The sequence below is a fragment of the Curcuma longa genome, chromosome 1 (assembly GCF_044706935.1).
Source record: "Curcuma longa cultivar G26 ecotype Majalengka, Jawa Barat chromosome 1, ITB_CL_G26_1.1, whole genome shotgun sequence".
In the NCBI taxonomy this organism is placed as follows: Eukaryota; Viridiplantae; Streptophyta; class Magnoliopsida; order Zingiberales; family Zingiberaceae; genus Curcuma; species Curcuma longa.
The window spans coordinates 21,684,049-21,701,367 of NC_133861.1; the positions used below are offsets into that span (position 1 = coordinate 21,684,049).

General features: G+C 35.7%; 3 protein-coding genes across 10 annotated transcripts; 1 reads left to right on the forward strand and 2 right to left on the reverse strand.

The window, feature by feature from the left end:
- Positions 1 to 1,203: 1,203 nt before the first annotated feature.
- LOC141833218 (uncharacterized) lies at positions 1,204 to 4,021 on the forward strand. Its single transcript, XM_074720606.1, has 4 exons — positions 1,204 to 1,890; positions 2,597 to 2,652; positions 2,721 to 2,913; positions 3,560 to 4,021. Exons 1-4 carry the CDS (start codon positions 1,204 to 1,206, stop codon positions 3,908 to 3,910), a joined length of 1,287 nt encoding a protein of 428 aa, XP_074576707.1. The 3' UTR covers positions 3,911 to 4,021.
- An 890-nt stretch (positions 4,022 to 4,911) lies between these two features.
- Positions 4,912 to 8,160, reverse strand: LOC141840150 (uncharacterized). Its single transcript, XM_074728058.1, has 6 exons — positions 7,949 to 8,160; positions 7,027 to 7,117; positions 6,846 to 6,941; positions 5,838 to 5,941; positions 5,608 to 5,744; positions 4,912 to 5,314 (listed from the first exon to the last, which is right to left on the reverse strand). Exons 2-6 carry the CDS (start codon positions 7,084 to 7,086, stop codon positions 5,232 to 5,234), a joined length of 480 nt encoding a protein of 159 aa, XP_074584159.1. The 5' UTR covers positions 7,087 to 7,117; positions 7,949 to 8,160; the 3' UTR covers positions 4,912 to 5,231.
- A 1,328-nt stretch (positions 8,161 to 9,488) lies between these two features.
- LOC141834092 (protein-ribulosamine 3-kinase, chloroplastic) lies at positions 9,489 to 16,955 on the reverse strand. Of its 8 annotated transcripts, none has more exons than XM_074721564.1 (11): positions 16,823 to 16,955; positions 14,664 to 14,747; positions 14,420 to 14,547; positions 12,935 to 13,088; positions 12,054 to 12,144; positions 11,898 to 11,972; positions 11,735 to 11,823; positions 11,309 to 11,427; positions 10,207 to 10,347; positions 9,970 to 10,046; positions 9,489 to 9,715 (listed from the first exon to the last, which is right to left on the reverse strand). In XM_074721564.1, the coding sequence occupies exons 2-11, from the start codon at positions 14,714 to 14,716 to the stop codon at positions 9,569 to 9,571; spliced, it is 1,074 nt and encodes a 357-aa protein (XP_074577665.1). In that variant the 5' UTR covers positions 14,717 to 14,747; positions 16,823 to 16,955; the 3' UTR covers positions 9,489 to 9,568. The 8 variants fall into 8 exon arrangements, with proteins under 8 accessions (XP_074577665.1, XP_074577658.1, XP_074577672.1 ...); XM_074721557.1 differs by having other exon boundaries at positions 14,420 to 14,550; XM_074721571.1 differs by having other exon boundaries at positions 14,644 to 14,747.
- Between the last annotated feature and the right edge of the window lie 364 nt (positions 16,956 to 17,319).

The window sequence follows — 17,319 nt, forward strand, 5'->3', positions numbered from 1 at the left end:
AGGACATTACCTCGACTTCGTCGAGATTCGACCTTTATTTATTTCTGCAAATCTGTTTCGTCATAACCAATTCAACTATGTCTCGGGAGGCATATATGTTCCATTCTTCTTCAACAAAAAGGTGGAATCTGCCACCTCAACGCTTCCACACAGTCGGTCCCATAACTATCTGTGAGGAGGTAAATCGAAAAGTTGTAGTTGATCATTACAGAGAAAGTATTATTTCGATTTCGCTGAGATTTGATTCTTATCCATTTGAATAAGTCTGTTTCGTAATAATCAACTCATAAATAAGGTCTTAGGCATGTACGTACCACTCCTTTGATTGAAAATTGAGCAGAGAAATATTTCGACCACATCCATTCATGATATTTTTATTTGGAAATGGAGCTCGTGAACTTGTACTCTCACACCTGCGCAAACATCCGTAGCTGCTGGTCTTTTAAGGCTGAAGAACCAGAAAGCTGAAACTTTTATCTTTGTTTTTTTCATTTTGAGTTTTCAAACCTACTGCCATCTTTCATTGCTCTCTAAAATGCAAAAAAAAGAAAAAGAAAATGATAATCTTATTGAAAGGTGCTAAAACAAACTCTAGTTTTTATCTATATTTAGGTTGGAAATAGAAAGTTGAAAAGTAAAGGTAATTAAAAATAATAATTTAAAATTTAAGATTTAAAATGGTCAGTAGCAAACAACAAACGTAAATTAATATAGTCATAAAGATTTCATCTACTAAACTATTTTATAGGTATTTAAAAATATATATTGATTAAACATTTATTGGACACATAAATTATGGCCCCAGCTGATTGTTGTCTTCTACGTCTGTGAAAAAATAAGAGAGAGAGAGAGAGACAAAATATTGACCAAACTCATCATTTCCTGTAAAGTAGAAGACCGAAAAGCCAACAGCTTTTTTTTTTGGGCCATCATTTGCATATAATTCCAAATAGCTGCAGAAAATGCAATTTGGCCCTTCAAATTTCACTCATTTTCAGTTTGGCACTTAGACTTTTTTTATTTACTCAAGTAAAATTTTATCTGAGTTTTCAAATTAGGCCTGCTCAAACTTAACCAACATGTTGAAGCCGCGATCAGTTAATATCACAAATATAGGGGTTTTTTTTGGTAAATTGGAGTGGAAGCGCCCTATTATATAGCTTGCCCCAGCGGCTCCAGTAGGGACGGGACTGGTCGGAAATAATGGCGTCCGATGCGATCGCAGTCGGCGAGGCAGTGGCGATCGAGGGGGACAAGGCGGAAGCGCCGCCGGCGGAGACAGAGGCGTCTCTGTTCTCATCCTACATCGGCCTCAGCTTCGCCTTGTTCCTGGGTCTCCTCCCCAAGTTATCCCTCTCGTACGTGTCGTCGCTCCAGTCCCGCAACCGGATCCTCGCGACGAAGCTATTCGAAGCCGAGGACCAGCTCCGAACGCTAAGGTCGCGGGGGAAGGAAGACGCCAAGGCCAATGCGCGAGTGGCCGAGATCTTCGCGGGTCACCGCGCCCGCTGGCAGCAGGAGGACAGGCGCCTCCTCCTCCGGGTGGATGCCGCGGAGGCGGAGATTTCGGGTTTGAGGGCGCGATTGGAGGAGACGGAGCGGGAGAGGGCGGATCTTAATGCCGCGATTGAGAGGCTAGAGAGGGAAGTGGCGGAGAGGGACGAGATGCTCGAGTTCATGACGAGGAAGGAGGAGGTTGGTGGAGTTGGGCTGGATTTGGTGGAGGACAGTGGTACTGGAGGGGGTTTCACCAGGGTTAGGGTTCCGGAGGAGAGGTTACTGGCAAGGAATGGAAAATTGGTGGCGATTCAGCAGAACAGCAATGGAAGGGAGCTGTTCATGCCTTCGGAAGGCATGAAACAGTGGTCGGATCAGTCTAGTGGATGGCAGGTAAGGGTTTCAGTGTTACCTATGCTGCTTTAAATTTTCAGTGTTAAGCTTAGTGTGTTTTACCCTTATCATGCTTGCCTGCAGACTGAACTAAGTTTGCACAAAACAGTTGTTATATCTTAATGGAATGTGCATAGCGTTCTTCTAAAATCATCTGGTTCTTTGTAAACATGCAAAATATCGAATTTGTCATGATTTATTTGTTAGCTTACTTCAAGTTGATATTAGTTGAATTTGTTCTTTAAAATCTGGAAACCCTGAAGTTTTTGTTAGGGTGACTCCAGTTAGCATTTGAGGCTTGATAAAGTATAAGAGAAGAAAGAAAGGGCATTGTTAGGGAGAGGGAGGCAGAAAAGGTAAACTATTCCATTGAGATTCAATTTCCCAAAATTGGGCAGAGAACTGAAGGAAAGTTTGAGAAATTAATACAACATCCAAGTGACCTACAAATGATATATAACTAGTGCATTTCATTTGGATTGATTTTTTGTGCCATGAAATTGTAGATTGGTGACGAGTATTGTTTCAGTACTATTCAATAGCATTGCATGTTTTAATCATGGTAATGATTCCTTTCATAGCAACAAACTTTTCATGTTGGTCACAGCTAACATTTATTTGGATCATTGAGTTGTTATTATGCTATGGTCACATGTTATACAATCAGATTTTGGCATCACTGCTTTCTCTCATTACATCACTGCAGGATATGCTGTATGACTCACTTGACACAACAAATAGTATGAAGCAGTTAGTGGCAAGGTAAATTTAATTGTATCCACCTAGCCAGTGAGTACGATGTCTTACTATAATTGAAAACTGATATTCAGGCGGGAATCCCCTTGGAAGGTTGATAGTGAATCTTCTGGCATTTCCACTAAGCTTAAACTTCTTGAAGAAGAATTGGTTTACCTGGAAAAAGTCGGGGCTGGAGATTTGTCCAAAATAACTTCATTGATGAGGAAGCAAGCAAAGAGATATCAATCTCTTGCTGGAAAAGTTGATGCTTTATGTAGGAAAATGGTAAGTTAATTTGACTGACTTTTCTGTTCTTATCTTTCAATTCTTATTTTGTCCAATTAGATGTGGCTCCAATAAATGATAAAATGAAAGAAAATAGGCTAAGGTTATATAGGCAGGTTCATAAATGATCCACATATTATAGTTAAAAGCTGAATCAATTAGCGCAAGATTCAAGGAATAGAGACCAAAGAAGACATTAGTTGTTGTAACAATGAATGATTTGATTAGTTTGAAATTTAGTGATATACCATGTTAGAGCATAATGGAGGAATAGGATTTTTGTTGTCAATTTCACTGAGAGTTGACCTATAAAGTTTGAAGGTTGCTGCTTTATGATCTTGACTAATGGATGCAACTGTTTTCTGAAGAAAATTAGAAAACAATCGAACATAATTGCAAATGCAAGGGACAATTTGGCATGTTGGCTTCATCTTTGAAGGTCTTTGTATTCTAAAAATGGCAAAATCTATCAAGAGGAAGGTAAATATGAATATGTGGAGTACTCGTTATTTTTAGAACGACATGGATAGGTTTCTTGTTGGATGCCCATTTAGCCGAGAAACAGAGAGTGGCTAAAAATATTTGCCTTCAATTTTCATATGTTGACAATTCGTCATTTTTACCTAATTTGAATTTAACTCTACAGAGAGTGAACGAGCCCTGCGATCCAACCCTAACTCCAGAGTTCCGAACACAACGACAGACTGAGTTCTTGCTCGAAGCATTTCGCCTGCAGAATTGTGCATCGGAAACAAGACAAAAGCTGAGTTCAGTGCAAGCAGAGTCGATAAGAAGGCCGTTAGGAGATGGGTTGACAGCAGAAGGTAAATCAAGTGCAAGAAAATCATTGGACTCGGTGAGGAACAAGTTCAAGGAGATTCAGAGGAGCTTAGAGATTTGGTTAGCAAGAACCATGGGGGATTTGGAGGGGATTCTGGCAAGAGATGGTGCATCGCGTGTGAGAGAGTACTACTTGTCGCCGTTCCCCTTTGTATAGTGAGTTTGATCAACCTTGTATTTCTAGTTTGCTAATTTAGTTTTCTTTTCTCCCTCGTTAGTTCTGAGTTGTGCCTCGTAGCTACTTGCAATAATTATTCATCCTTGGAAAATTGAGAAAGGAAAAAATATGAGTGCACTGCAATTAAATAACTAAAATAACAACTCATAAATCACAGTTATGATGAGGAGCCTTTGCAGATAGGACCAAAATTTTATCTATTTTCAGAATCATACATGGTCTAAACTTCATCCAACAACTTTGTGTTGGATAATAGGTTCCATCACCATGAACTAGAAAAGGCTTGGTTGTGCAGGTTCAGATCTAGTATTCCCAAACTACCTTGATTGATTGCCCTTTTGCATCTGAGTGAAGTTACTAAATGATTTTCATTTGAATCTTAATTTTGTCCTCTACTACTAAGGTAGCCACAAGATTTTATCAATTTTTTTGATTACCCATTTTGCAATTCGATAAACACTAGTTTTGCAGATGAGATGCTGACACTGTTTGTCACCTAGGACACTTAGTTTCCTTGCACCAAAATAATTTAGCTAAATTATTGCTTATATCAGCTTTAGAACCAATATGACTGCAGGTGTAGTACAGATGATTGTTGTTGTAGAAGATGTTAATCCCCATGCCACTGCACATAGGAATGACAAGCAATTGAACTTTGGGTCCACCTTTTATAAGAAGCAATATGACTTTAGGGCTTGTAGGGTTAATTCCACTGGGTATTGATTGACAAGCAAGATTAACTTTGGGCAACTGTTTCTCACTAGTTCACTCCTTTTACGGTTTAGGGTTTTCTGGCTGGGTATGGATTGATCGGAATGCCTGATATTGAAAGATGGGTGACAATGTGGTGCAAAGAATGCACTTTGTCCATACTTTGTGAGATGCCTTCAAAGATACAGGTTCAATTACATCATCAAACTACAAAAAGCAAGAAAAATAGATAAGTAAATCACCAGAATGAACATGGATCTCACCTCACATCATCACCAACTCAATAACTAGACTAAATAAACCATCAGGTTCATGGCACTTTCATCTAACTATAGTTAAGTGTTTGTCGAGAGCAAGTAATGCAACACAATTGCAGTTTACGCTTGAAATCCTTGCTAACATCACAGCTATGTGCTAGCAAAATCAAGTAATAGCGTTGACATTTATCATGCAAGAGTTGAACCTTAAACAAATCAAAGTCACGGTGCATATTTGAACAAGAAACAGATTTCGCCAAATTAAGGGATCTGAACTTCCTGGATGATGATGATGCAGAAGGGAGGATGATTTTGCCTAATCAAGGACTTCTCTAGAGATCAGGCATGCCAATTCCAGCTTTAGCATCGTATGTCTTTTCGAGTACAAGATCGATTGGTGTATCCTTGGGACCAACTGCAAAAGATAATTTTAGTATGATAATAATTCAGATCCATTACAAACAGTTGCAAAAGTTGTAGATATGGGCAGACATCAGGTACATGGGTCTAGTTCCACATTAGGTATTTGAGTTATAAGGTGTTATAGTAGGCATATAAATATGAAGTGATGGTTCACCTTTAAAAAATAACAATTCAATGTTTTATTCCTCTCAACTGATATGACAAACAATTAGCGCAACCAATGGATGTATGTAAACAACTGAATTTAAGAAAGCAACTTTAGCAATCAAGTAAAACTGAATGTACCAAAGCTAGGTCTTGGTTTTCGCCTTTCTTTTAGTATTTCAGGGCGAGGAATTATAGCTCCAGATGCAGCAAGTCCTCTAGAGACCCGTACTTTAGTTCCATCTTCCAGACGCTTATACCCGATCTTACATGGCTTCCTGCACGAGTAACAATTTTACTTATAAAGAGTAACCAAATTTGGGAATTCAACACAAAATCAAGCTGATGAGGGAATGTTGAAGAGATTGTACCCATTAACTGGGTCAAGAACCTGGACATTGGAAACATGAAGGGGAGCTTCGATTGAAAAGATTCCACCCTCATGTCCTTGCCCTTGTTTGATGTGCTTCTTCACCTGAAATGAGAACAACACAATCTGATAACAGATAGCAAAGAGTACTAGTATGAAAGATCAAAGTTCATGAACCCATCATACTAACACATGGAACTATGATGATCATAAATAACATTACTTGTGCATAATAGCACTGGAAAAGCAAAACTCCAGAAGATTACACTAGGGTAAGTAGCTTGTTAATTCTCAAAGATGACCTTAGAATATTAATAGCTTTTAGAATAGTGTAAATAACATGTTAACAAGAAACAAATTTTCAAATGGAAATTATGGAATCCATAAAGGAAATGAATTCTACTCCTGTACTGAAAAGTACAAGCAATAACCTTGAACAAGCCTTCAGATGATTATGGCAAATTATGGAGACAAACGCACAATTCGGAAAAATTAATACAAACAAGAGAACAGCATATTTCACTTTTCCACTTCACTAAATCATTATAAAGTATAAAATGAATATGTAGAACTCCAGATTGTTCTAGATAGAAACTTCAACTATTAACAACCCTATGCGGAATATTTACATGCAGAAAATGATAAAATGACAAAAAAAAAAATGACAAATGAACGAAAAGTAGCATAAAATGTCAGTTTGGCTGAATCATGAAGAACTTCTAAATTTCCCAAGAAATGTGTATCCAACTACTGTACTAATTCAATATCTCATATAGATTTTTCAGTAGATTAATGTAATCTCTGACAACTGATCTCAACTAAATAAATAACAAACACTTCAATTTAAGAACCAGTGTCTTGATTCAACGCTTGAAACAACCTTGATGGGGCGATTGATCTCAGATTCATGATCTAACTACTGCACCAATACAGTCTGTATATGGGATATTTTAGGCAAAAGTTACTTCAATTTAGCAAAATCAGTGGTGAATATAGTCAGAGAACAGACCAAATTTTTCCCTTCAACAATGACTCTGTTCTGAGATCTAATGACACGTTTGATGAGGCCTGTCTCACCCTTATCCTTGCCTCTTATGATCATGACCTACAAAACATCGGCAAAAGATAAAATCATAACTTCGACCAAGGTAAACAATGATACAAGTGAAAAAGAAAGAATTGAAGATTACGTTGTCGCCTCTGAGGATCTTCCAGTGCCTGAATAACTTCTCAGCTGCCTTCCACCCCATCCCCCCTCCTTGTGTTTAAACCTTTTCCCACCTAAGGTTTAGGAAGCCACTTACGTTCATTTGTTTTTTCATCCTCAAAATGCACGAATTAGTTATAAAATGTGACCTAGAAATCAAACTGGACAAGCTCCAAATCACTGGTTCAGTGATCGAGCTAGTGAGTCAATTTGGTTGATCTGCATGTCAACCATCATTGATCCAGTCGAGATCATTGGTCGGACTAACTTATGTCCACAGTTTAAACCACAAATTAATCATTTTCCACACATTAGCAAGTCAACTATGTCTCAAAATAGTAATCAAACTATTCTATAACAAACAAAATGTTTGTGACCAAACTACTAAGTACAAGCTACAAACTAGCAAAACAAATAAACACAATGGAAAAGTCATAAAATAATTAAACTAATAACTGCTGCACCAAGAACACACACACCAAAATCTGAAATAATTCAAGCATCTTAAATCAAATAATAAAAAAGAATGGAATCAAATTTGGTGGAATTCTTTCCAAGCTGACAATAATTCACCTTAATCCAGTAAACATGCTTGGAGAAGCCGGGGCCAAACTGGAAGCAAATTTTTGTAACCTTACTGAAGTGGTGGTTGTGGTTTTACTATGTTTGATCCTGTGGATTCTTTGCGTCTTTGTAAGCAGTTCTGGCTCGTATATTTACAGGATTGAGACATCTTAGTATCAGTTTTCAGCTTTTACTATATGCAACACATTAGTGAACGATCTGAACACTCGTTCAACGTTTGTTTAAGAAAAGAAAAAAACAAAGAACGGAACCTTGAGATCTAATATTTGATCATGGACAAAAAAAAACACGCAAAAAGAATTATTTATCGGAGAAGCAACCTGAACTTTAGCACCGTGATGGGATGGAGAAGGAAACCTCGGCGAGAGATGAGAGGTGCCGAGGTGGTGTTCGATCGGGAACGGGATGGAGAAGAGAAAGCTCGTGCCTGCGTGAGACGGTGAGAGACGAGAGGTGCCGAGCAACGAAGGCGGTGTTTGGTCGACGGAGAAGAGAAACCGTGCGTGTGAGAGGAGGTGTAGTGTTGGGGCGGCTAGGGTTACGGACAGGAATAGATAAAAATTAAAAAATAATAAATCCGGAGAAATTTTCATTTTGTCCCTATAGTTTATCTATTTTTATTTTACTTTCATTGTTCAGAAGTTATATTTTCACTCTTATAGCTTGCAAAATAAAAATAAAATATTCCTTCTCTATCAACGCTAATAAGAGAGTATTATTCATGTACTTAAAATCTGATAAATCGTTGAAAAAGTTTTTTTTTAAGAAAAAAAAGTCAAAAACAGTCTTATCTTATGTTCTATATCAAAACATATTCTTTATTTAGAGCTATTTAAATTTATAACTATTACAATATAAAAAAATTAACTATTTTATTTGAATCTATATTAAAATAAATTTATCAACTTAATCAAAATTATTTTAAAATAATTATAACTATTTATGTAATTACTGTACGGTTATATTAATTATTACAATGTTATAATAGTTATTACAATGCTACAATAATATATATATATATATATATATTAATTATTATAATTTAATAATAATTACAAAATAATTGCTATATAATGTAGCAGTTAATCATAATTTTTATAATAATGTGAAAAATAAAAATATTTTTAAAATAAACAATATAATAAAATATTTTTTAACCTTTTTTTAAAAAAATATCATTTATATACTTTAAAACATTTTTTGATTTTTACCCAATTATATTTTTCACCTTTTCTTTATTCAACAATAATTGTGGGCGAATTAGAGAGCTCAAACAATCTGGACCCTCACCATGTTTTGATATAAGAATTCTAACTGTGGTTATCGTTCTGCGCAATGGAGCGTGCTCGAATGTAAGCTAAGAATTTCAAACCATGCCCAATCGAAAATGCCATCTATTTGTTAATTCTTGTTGAAGTGAACTAATTTTGCATTAACTTAGACTTGATAGAATGCATTATACAAAGGACAATTCTCACATTCATACTCCTGAGAAGCCACTGTAGTCCCTGGGGCAATGATGCAACGGTAGGACATCCAACCAGGGACCCGCGGTTCGATCCCCAACTACGACGTATTTACAAAAATTTTCCTCCAAATGAGGAACGCAATCAAAGGATGCTGTTTATTCTTGGTGAAGTGAACTAATTTTGCATTTAACTTAGACTTGATAGAAGGCACCGACCACAAAGGACAACTGGAACATCATTTTCCTGAAAATCCACTGTACACAATCTTACCATGCTTTATCAAAGATTATTTCCATAAATCAAATCCGCGACTTCTAGATCATTTGATAGTAATTTTATTGTTGCGTCAAAACTTTCCTTCATATATGATTATGTATATAAAAAAAACTAATTTGTAAACCGTAGGACAATTTAGAAATTAAGTTGTACAACTTGAATTCCAAGCATGGACACAGTGTTGAATTGTAGGATTTAGACCTTCAACATCCTTAAGTAGTCCTCTATGATAGACAGGGCAGAAGACCTGTAGCCTGAACCAAATAGATTGTAGTGATTCAGATAATGGTAGAGCATATACAGATCCCTCCTCCTCTCAAAGCCTGGCTGTTTGGGCATTACCTGGATGATCATGAAAACAAGCAGTTAAGAGATTTTCCAAAAAGAGAGAGAGAACAGTTGTTGAGGGATATAAAATTCCAATTCACTTCATTTCACTCTTAAGAAATAAGTTTAATTTGATGGAGAATTCACTGGTTTGTGATCGATTAGTGCCGAGCATGACCATTGCATTAGAGAACAAACTACTTTTTCATGGGTTTCCACCGCCATCCCCCCAAATTTGTTCCTCATATTTTCCTTCAAGAAATACTTACCTCAAAGTATGAAGAATAAAAGGATCCTCCAAATCCAGCACACCATGACATCCCAAATTCTGCCTCATTATGACCATCTGTATAAATGAGGATGGTATTGTAGTTATATGATTTCAGTAAAAATGAGTAACTGAAAAGAAATATTTAACCTCAGATTGTACTTTAGATTTTTCCTATAAAAATTTGCAAATGTTAGCCGTTTGACAAGACTTGATATTCTGTGCAACAATGACTCACAGTAACAAGCTGGATCCAATATCACAGGATCGCCGTTACTATCGGTGCTGATATTGCCACTCCATAGGTCTCCATGAAGTAAGCATGGCTCAATGACAACTCCTTCAAAAAGTGGTTGGAGATTCTTAGCTAATTTCTGGCCTGTTTTATGAGAAGAAAAAAACAAAAAAGAAAAGAAACAGTAATTAGACAAAGTATAATAAGGAATTAAATTCCAGTAGAAACTTAAACACCACAAGATTGAAGATGTCAAATACAAACTGTTTAAATTCGCAAACTCAATTGTCACCAGGGATGTTTTTTAGATCTCTCAAACTGATGAGTACTGTGAATATTTATAATATTTGAGAAGAAGGCTCTCTAAGCAAAAATATGCAACAAACTTGAATGGAATGACCCTTTAACTCAAAAGCGCTTCCTTCAGAAATTTCAATGCAGTATTTCTTAGCTTGAAATGGTCATATTGAATTTTAGAATCAGACTTTGAAATTACATGCAGAAAGACATGAAGTAACATGCCAACCAAGAAACTAACGGGGCGTACATCTTTACATATATATCCCTTATATTTTGTTCCCAACTTGTTTAATTGCATCATTAAAAGTTCTAGAGTATCTGGAACAAGGTGTGTCAAGAAGAACAAGTAATCCCTCAACGATGGGTGTCCATGTTTATTTGGGTTGAGCTACTCAAATCAGAAAATGTCCTCATGGAAAACTTTGATCGAATTATTCAATAGTAATTTGTTTTGCTGAAAATGAGAGGTGTAGAAAGACAAACACAGAAACCGAAGGTCATACAAATATTTGTACATTCAAACAGCAAGACTTTTCTATAATAGTTACCTGAGTAAAATTAATTAGAGTTTGAAGATAATATGGGCGAAGGAAGATCAAAGAAAACTCTAATTAATGTAATGAAAAGTGATTTAGTTGATTTGAATATTACTACTGATAGGAGCCTTGCACAAATTTCAGAATAAGCTCCATATAGCTGACCCCAAATATGTGTGACTAAAACTGGCTTTATGATAATGATGATGATGCTAACTATAGTTTCAAGCAACAAAAGAAATGCTAAAATATTGTTTCAAGCACTGCACCTTTTTCATATATTGTCGAGTCCCTATACTGGTCTAGTGCTAACTTTAGTTGGTAGCCCAATCTATAGTCAGCAAAGAACTCAAGCCAATCTGAACACCAATTATTTATCTGGGGAGTGCTGCAGCAAGACAGCTTAAATCAGAAAACCAAGTGTGACAAAATATTGGCCACTCTGAAGTAAAGAACACAAAGAAAATATGACAAGAATACATGAAAGACCTTATGATAGGGAAGTAATTAACAAAGAGTAACTGAAAATAAATTCCATATCAGAAAGGCAATTTTCTTCTTTGTTATTTTACATCTAGAGGAAGCAGTTGACCCCTGACAAAGGCAACCATATAAATTGGTGCATAAGAAATTTTAGTTCATTCAATATGATTAAAAGGTGAAAAGGAAATATGTTTTATTCAGGAAGCTTTCACCTGCCAATAGTGTTGTCGACATCAAAACCAAAGCCCTTGCTAGACTTTGCAGCTTTATGCATTTCTGCAAGCTTTCTTCCTAAAACTGACTGAGAAAAGGTATTTGGTTAACAGGGATGGAAAAGAAAGTATTATTGTGAAGAATAGATTACATCAATGTAACCTGATTCCCTCTGGAAGATCCAAATTCAATAAATTCCATGATTATATAGGAACCTCCTGTTGGTAAAGGTCCCACCTACATATTAAAAGAGGTTTACATTACACACCAAGGGATTTCAAAAATTGCTATGGTAGAATATATAAAAAGGCACACTACCTTATATGGCTTGGGAACTCGAATTGATTGAGTGGTGTACATTGCATTTAAACCAAGAGCCTCTCCTTCAAACATTGATGGTCCAATTGTTCTGTTAAAAACAACATAAATAGAAAAAACTGCCTCAATTAGCGACAAATTTGTATGATTAGATAAGCCAACCATGAAGATATTGCCCCACATGTCAGAAGCTTTTTATGGAGAACAAGGCCAAGGGCATCATAGCAGTTAAATTTATTGCCAACAAATCACTTCCGATTGCAGGGCAAAATATTTTTGTCAAAAAAATTAAGGAACCATACTGAGAGTTACATTGATCACAAAAGTTACTTTCTTGAGTCTTACATTACTGCTTTCATGGTCAAAGATAATGAAAAGGATGGAACTCTCTGAATAAATAAACTGAGTCATGGATATCAAATGAGAGAAAATTTCTAATTGCTTAAAGTGCTGATAACATCTCAAAAGAGTCAATATTCAAAGGTGAACAAAAACATGTTATTGCCATATAAACACCATCTTCCAAGAGCTGTTAATAGGTACCATACAACAAAAATTGTTTCATAAAGGCCTAATTGGGAAAATAAATATTTCACTCACTAACAGGCTTGAACTTCAGGCTTGAACTTCATGCATATAATCTCGGTATTGTACAGATTCAGCAACAAATTAAAGAGACAATACTAGAATCTTCATATAATTAACAAAGAAACACATGCTGCAAAAACAAAGAAATCAAGAAACTGGATGATGTTGTAATAGATTTCATTATTACACTGATAGTTATGCTTCTGATATATGTCAATACACAATTGTCAATGGCCAAGCAAATGAGCACATGATATGCACATGATAAAAGAACCATTTCAACTTTGTCGTGCCTGTTTGTCTTCACAAAGAAGGAACCAGAATCAGTCACATAACGGTTTGCATGATTTATGCAGCCTCCACCAATGGGAGTGATTCTTGTAATTTGTGTGGCTTTCCCTTCTGTCAGAATCCATTCACTAATTGGATCATCTCCTAAAGATGCCACTGACAGTTGAAGTTAAGAGTCAAAAATTTCACAAACAGTCAACAATAGACATGGAAAGAGAAGCAGACACAATATTTGAAAAACTGCCTAGTTCGTATCCTTGTGCAACCAAATACAACTTTGTGGGCCATTACAACATTCGATCATAATCAGTACAAAATTTTTATAGCAAAGACCACTGTAACCATAACAAAGTGAAGTATGTTCCTTGTGAGTGTATATCAACTTTGAACACACATTTCTTAGCATTCAGATGATACATGGAAAAAAGACTATATAATGGTGTTCCAGCTCTGAATGCACCAACCAATATTCAGTTGATCACCTGCCCAAACTTATGGAGGTGTGTGACATAGCCTTTTTTTTTTTAACCTGTCCTGATCCAAAATTTATTTAAAAGATTTTTTTGACTAGGATTCAGCGAAGGAAGATGAGAGAGGATATTTGATGGTTGTAGGGGATATGAAGAGCAAAAAGATTTCTAGTTTGATAAGCCATGGAAAGACATAAGTATGGATTCTATCTTAGACTTACCTCAAACCAATCGAAGTCTTCACTGCATCTTAGTTGTTGTAGATAGGTTTTCTAAAATGGCACATTTCATTCCCCACAAGAAGATCGATGATGCATCTCATATAGCTACATTGTTCTTTAAAGAGATTGTTACATTATATAGATTACCCACATTGATCGTATTGGATGGATGTTAACTTTGTTAGATATGAAAATGACTTTGTTTACTCATCTCACACAGATGCAAGAATCTTAATCTATCTTTCATTCAACAAACTCTCAGAAGTTGTCAGTCACATCTTTGCAAACTTAACATTATGTGGTATCTTCAATTTGATGTGGAGCTAGGGGAAAATATTATATTGAATCCTTCAAAATCGTCACCAACTGTCTTTTGAAGATTTATCAATTGAAGATATCTCAACTTTAGTCTGGCCTTCAGTGCAAAGCATCATGGCATCAAACTTCTCGACCATCACAAGAATCATGTCATTCTTTATTGCACGGGCCTTAGATTCATGTTTTTCTTCTTTCGTGATATTTTTTTTCTAGTTCATGTATAAGCTAGAGGAAGGGTGTAAGAGTTATTAAGTTCATTACTCTAAATGTTGTGGGTCTAGTTCCACTTTAGGTATTTGAGTTATAGGGTGTTATGGTTGTCATATAAATATGATGTGATGGTTCATCTTTAAAAAATAACAATTCAATATTTTATTCCTCTCAATTGATATGACAAACAATTAGTGCAACCAATGGATGTATGTAAACAGCTGAATTTAAGAAAACAACTTTGGCAATCAAGTAAAACTGAATGTACCAAAGCTAGGTCTTGGTTTTCTCCTTTCTTTTAGTATCTCAGGGCGAGGAATTATAGCTCCAGATGCAGCAAGCCCTCTAGCGCCACGTGCTTCCATCTTCCAGATATTTATACCCAATCTTACATGGCTTCTTGCATGAGCGACAATTTTATCTTTTAGAGTAACCAAATTTGGAAATTCAACATAAAATCAAGCTGATGAGGGAATATTGAAGAGATTGTACCCATTATCTGGGTCAAGCACCTGGACATTGGAAACATGAAGGGGAGCTTCAATTGAAAAGATTCCACCCTCATGTCCTTGCCCTTGTTCGATGTGTTTCTTCGCCTGAAATGAGAACAACACAATCTGATAACATGTTAACAAGAAATAAGCTTTCAATGGAAATGTAAATCAATATTGAAATTATAGAATCCATATAGAAAATGGATTCTACTCCCATACTGGAAAGTACAAGCCTTTTCCACTTCATTAAATCATGATTATGGCAAATTATGGAGAATCCATAAAATTTGAAAAATTTATGCAAACATTATGGCAAATAATGGAGAATCCATATTATCATGGCAAATTATTGGAAAAAATCCATATACCTTGAACGAGCCTTCAGATGATTATGGCAAATTATGGAGACAAATGCACAATTAGAAAATTTTAATACAAACAGGAGAACAGCATATTTCACTTTTCCACTGCACTAAAACATTATAAAATATAAAATGATTATGTAGAACTCCAGATTGTTATAGATAGAAACTTCAACTATTAAACAACCTATGTGGAATATTTACATGCATAAAACGATAAAATGATGAAAAAACATGGTAATAAGTGAACAAAAAAAAGCATAAAAAAAGTCAGTTTGGCTGAATCATGAAGAACTTCTAAATTTCCCAAGAAATGTGTATCCAGCTACTGTACTAATCGACTATCTCATATAGATTTTTCAGTGGATTAATATAATCTCTGACATCTGATCTCAATTAAATAAATAACAAACACTTCAATTTAATAATCAGTGTGCTGATTCAAAGCTTGAAACAGCCCTGATGGGGCAATTGGCCTCAGATTCATGATCAAACTACTGCACCCATACAGTCCACATTTGGGATCTTCTAGGGAAAAAATCACTTTGATTTAGCAAAATCGGCAGTGTATATAGTCAAAGAACAGACCAAAATTTTCCATTCAACAATATTCTGTGATAATGACACGTTTGATGAGGTCTGTCTCACCCTTATCCTAGCCTCTTATGATCATGACCTACGAAACATCAGCAAAAAATAAAATCATAACTTCGACCAATATAAACAATGATACAATTGAAAAAGAAAGAATTGAAGATTACATCGTCGCCTATGAGGATCTTCCAGTACCTGATTAACTTCTCAGCTGCCTTCTACCACATCCCTCCTTGTGTTGCCTGAGCTCTGCCTATTTAAACCTTTCCCAACTAAGGTTTTAGGAAGCCACTTATGATCATTTGTTTTTTCATCCTCAAAATGCCTAAATTAGTTATAAAATGTGAACTGCAAATCAAACAGGACAAGCTCCAAATCACTGGTTCAGTGATTGAGCTAGTGAGTGAACTCATTGATCTGCATGTCCACCCCATCATTGATCCAGCTCAAATCATTGGTCGGACTGACTTAGATCCACAGGTTAAACCGCACATTAATCATTTTCCACACATTATAATTTGGTGGCAATCAAAAGCAAGTCAACTATATCTCAAAATACTAATCAAACTATTCCATAACGAACAGAATGTACAGTTTGCAACCAAACTACTAACTACAAGCTACAAACTAGCAAAACAAATAAAAACAATAATAATTAAACTATTAACTGCTGCACCAAGAACACATACACCAAAAACTTTGAAATAACTCGAGCGTCTTAAATCATATAATAAAAAAGAATGGAACATGGAATTCTGTGCAAGCTGACCACAATCCATCTTGATTCAGTAAGCATGCTTGGAGAAACCGAGGCCAAACTGCAAGAAAATTTTTGTAACCTCACTGAAGTGGTGGTTATGGTTTTACTATGTTTGATCCTGTGGATTGTTTGCGTCTTTGTAAGCAGTTACTGCCTTGCATGTTCACAGGATTGGGACATCTTTGTATCAGTTTTAAGCTTTTTCTATATGCGACAAATTAGTGAATGATCTGAACACTCGTTCAATGTTTTTTTTCAAGAAAAGAAAGAAAACAAAAAACAAAAACAGAACCGAGGTCAAGAATATTATTCAGCTTGCTTATTTACAAATCATAAGATACAATTAAAATAAATGACGCAGAAACCGGCAGGTGGTTTATCAACAACATCGAGAACTAACATTTAGGCATGGAGAAAGAAACAACACACAAAAAGATAGAACTATTTATCGGAGAAGTAACCTGAACTTGAGCACCGCGATGGGATGAGAGGTGGTGTTCGATCGGGAACGGGATGGAGAAGAGAGACACGAGAGGCGCTGAGCAACGAAGGCGGTGTTCGGTCGGTGATGGAGACGGAGAACTGACCGGAGGAGTGTTCCGCAGCTGGGTAAGGGTTCAGGATTAGATTAAAAAAATAAATAATAAATAAATAATAAATATATCGGGAGAAATTTTGATGGCCGCAAATCAGCGCTCGTTATTATCCTTATCGTCCAACTTTAAATAAATAAATATATATTTAAATAAATTATTACATTGTATTTCCTAAATTTTAGGGAGTTGTAAAATACAATTATCTCCCACCCTTAAATAATATATTTTTTCAACATAAAAATACCCTTTTAATAATAATAAAACTACAAAATTGCTTTTTAAATTTTTTTTTGCATTTGTTTACTTCTTTCTATATATTTAACAAATTAACAGAGAGTAAATTTTAAGAGGTGATCAACTTT